Below are 1,556 nucleotides of genomic sequence, written 5' to 3'. Positions count from 1 at the left end.
GAAACTGGCGGAAATAGAGTGGTGAGTATCGATCAGTTGCATGCATTTTAACGAGGGCTATGGGTTTACCGAGCTTGCAGTCTACTTTATCTGCCGACCGGCTCTAGACCAAACGAATGATATGTGGCGAACTGTCAAGGACAAGCCTCCTGGGTTCAATTACTTTGCCCCCTAGGTTCGAACAGGCGGTAGAATAGCGTTTTTGATGACAATCCAGTCCACATGGCGGAACAGAGGATAGGAGAGCACGGAGGGCTGATATGACTGTCGAACTGGTTTGTTGTTTGGGTGAGGTGGCTTGCAGCCTGATATTAACAGTTCCATCTGTGGGCATTTTTTGATGTGATGCTTATCCTTCCGTCTATTGTCTGGAGGATATCAGCTCGCAAGCTGACAGTGACCAACTTCTGACCCACCTCGAAGGTCAACAGATTCAGACCGTTTTCAGTCCCAATGCCAGTATCTTCCTTCAGTTCCTAGTGATCCATAACTATGGGAGAACTGACCTGGGAATATCTGAGAGCCTCTATGTCTCGAAGCAGAGACTGGGGAAGGACATGTTTCGTGTGAGATAGCTCCCGGAAGAACTGGTTTATTTTCCACAACTGAATCTGGGTTAACTTTTGGCAACTTTGGTGACGTCTCACGCACCTTGATTCAGATTCATGTAGTGAATTGTTTGAACTCACTAAAAATTCATCCCATAGCATAGCGTTTTTGTCACAGTTTGAAAAATGCTTGAGATCTCCATCCGGAAAAAAATTGCAAAGTTGGTGCTTTCACTGGAAGGTCAATTGTATTGTGAGCTAACCATTTGTTTTTAATGCAAGCTTTTAGTTACCCGTGGAGAATGTGAGCACCTCTTAAATATGTTCGTGAGAATAAATAACAAACGATCCTTCGCAAATTTGGATCGACTCAAATTCCGTGAAACGTTGCACCATTTGTTTAACATTACCGATGATTTATTGTTGGATGGAAGTAAATATTTCAAGAAACACTGATTTTTTTTAGTTTTCCGGGCATTTGATTACAACAGTGAAGGGGGGATTACACCCTCGAAATGGATCAAAGGATTATCCGTATTCCTTCGTGGCACTCTGGAAGAAAAAGCATTATGTATGTAGCCACTCACCACCAACGCTTTTTAAGTTGCTTTTAAGGCGTATGATTTTAACTCTGATGGCATTTTGACGCGCGAGGAAATGTTCCTATTGCTGAAGTCCTCACTTGTAAAGGTAGGTAACTTTCCCAACCCTTCGTTGTTGTGACACTCATGCGATCTCCAAAAGTGATCTTAAGCTCAGAAAGACGGTATCTGACAAAATGAACTTCGTGTTCTGATACTGATTTCTGTGTTTGGCATGTTCGTTGCTAAATTCGTCCCTAAATCGATCGAAACCGGCCAAAATTTATCTCAAGCTTATGCTACACCGGTGTGGAATTTTGGTGTAGGCGTTTTCTTCATTATTTAGTTTCTTATGAGACACCCGGTTTTGTCCTCGGCCTGTAGTGGTTAACGGCCCTACGGAGTCTCTAGTGAACTGAACAAATTA

The 1,556-nt window shown here is 42.9% G+C and overlaps 1 protein-coding gene across 1 annotated transcript in view; it reads left to right on the top strand.

Moving 5' to 3' along the window:
- The window catches only part of T265_06615 (hypothetical protein), a gene marked incomplete at both ends in the record, with an annotated part of 17,207 nt that overhangs the window by 2,046 nt on the left and 13,605 nt on the right, over positions 1 to 1,556 (top strand). The window contains one exon of the mRNA XM_009171928.1: positions 1,153 to 1,238. Coding sequence (XP_009170192.1) covers positions 1,153 to 1,238 — 86 coding nt within the window. The remainder of the gene's footprint in view (positions 1 to 1,152; positions 1,239 to 1,556) is intronic.

This window comes from Opisthorchis viverrini, assembly GCF_000715545.1.
Source record: "Opisthorchis viverrini unplaced genomic scaffold opera_v5_140, whole genome shotgun sequence".
Lineage (NCBI taxonomy): Eukaryota > Metazoa > Platyhelminthes > Trematoda > Opisthorchiida > Opisthorchiidae > Opisthorchis > Opisthorchis viverrini.
Note: the sequence above shows the minus strand (reverse complement) of the source record. Positions and strands in the feature narration are given on the sequence as shown.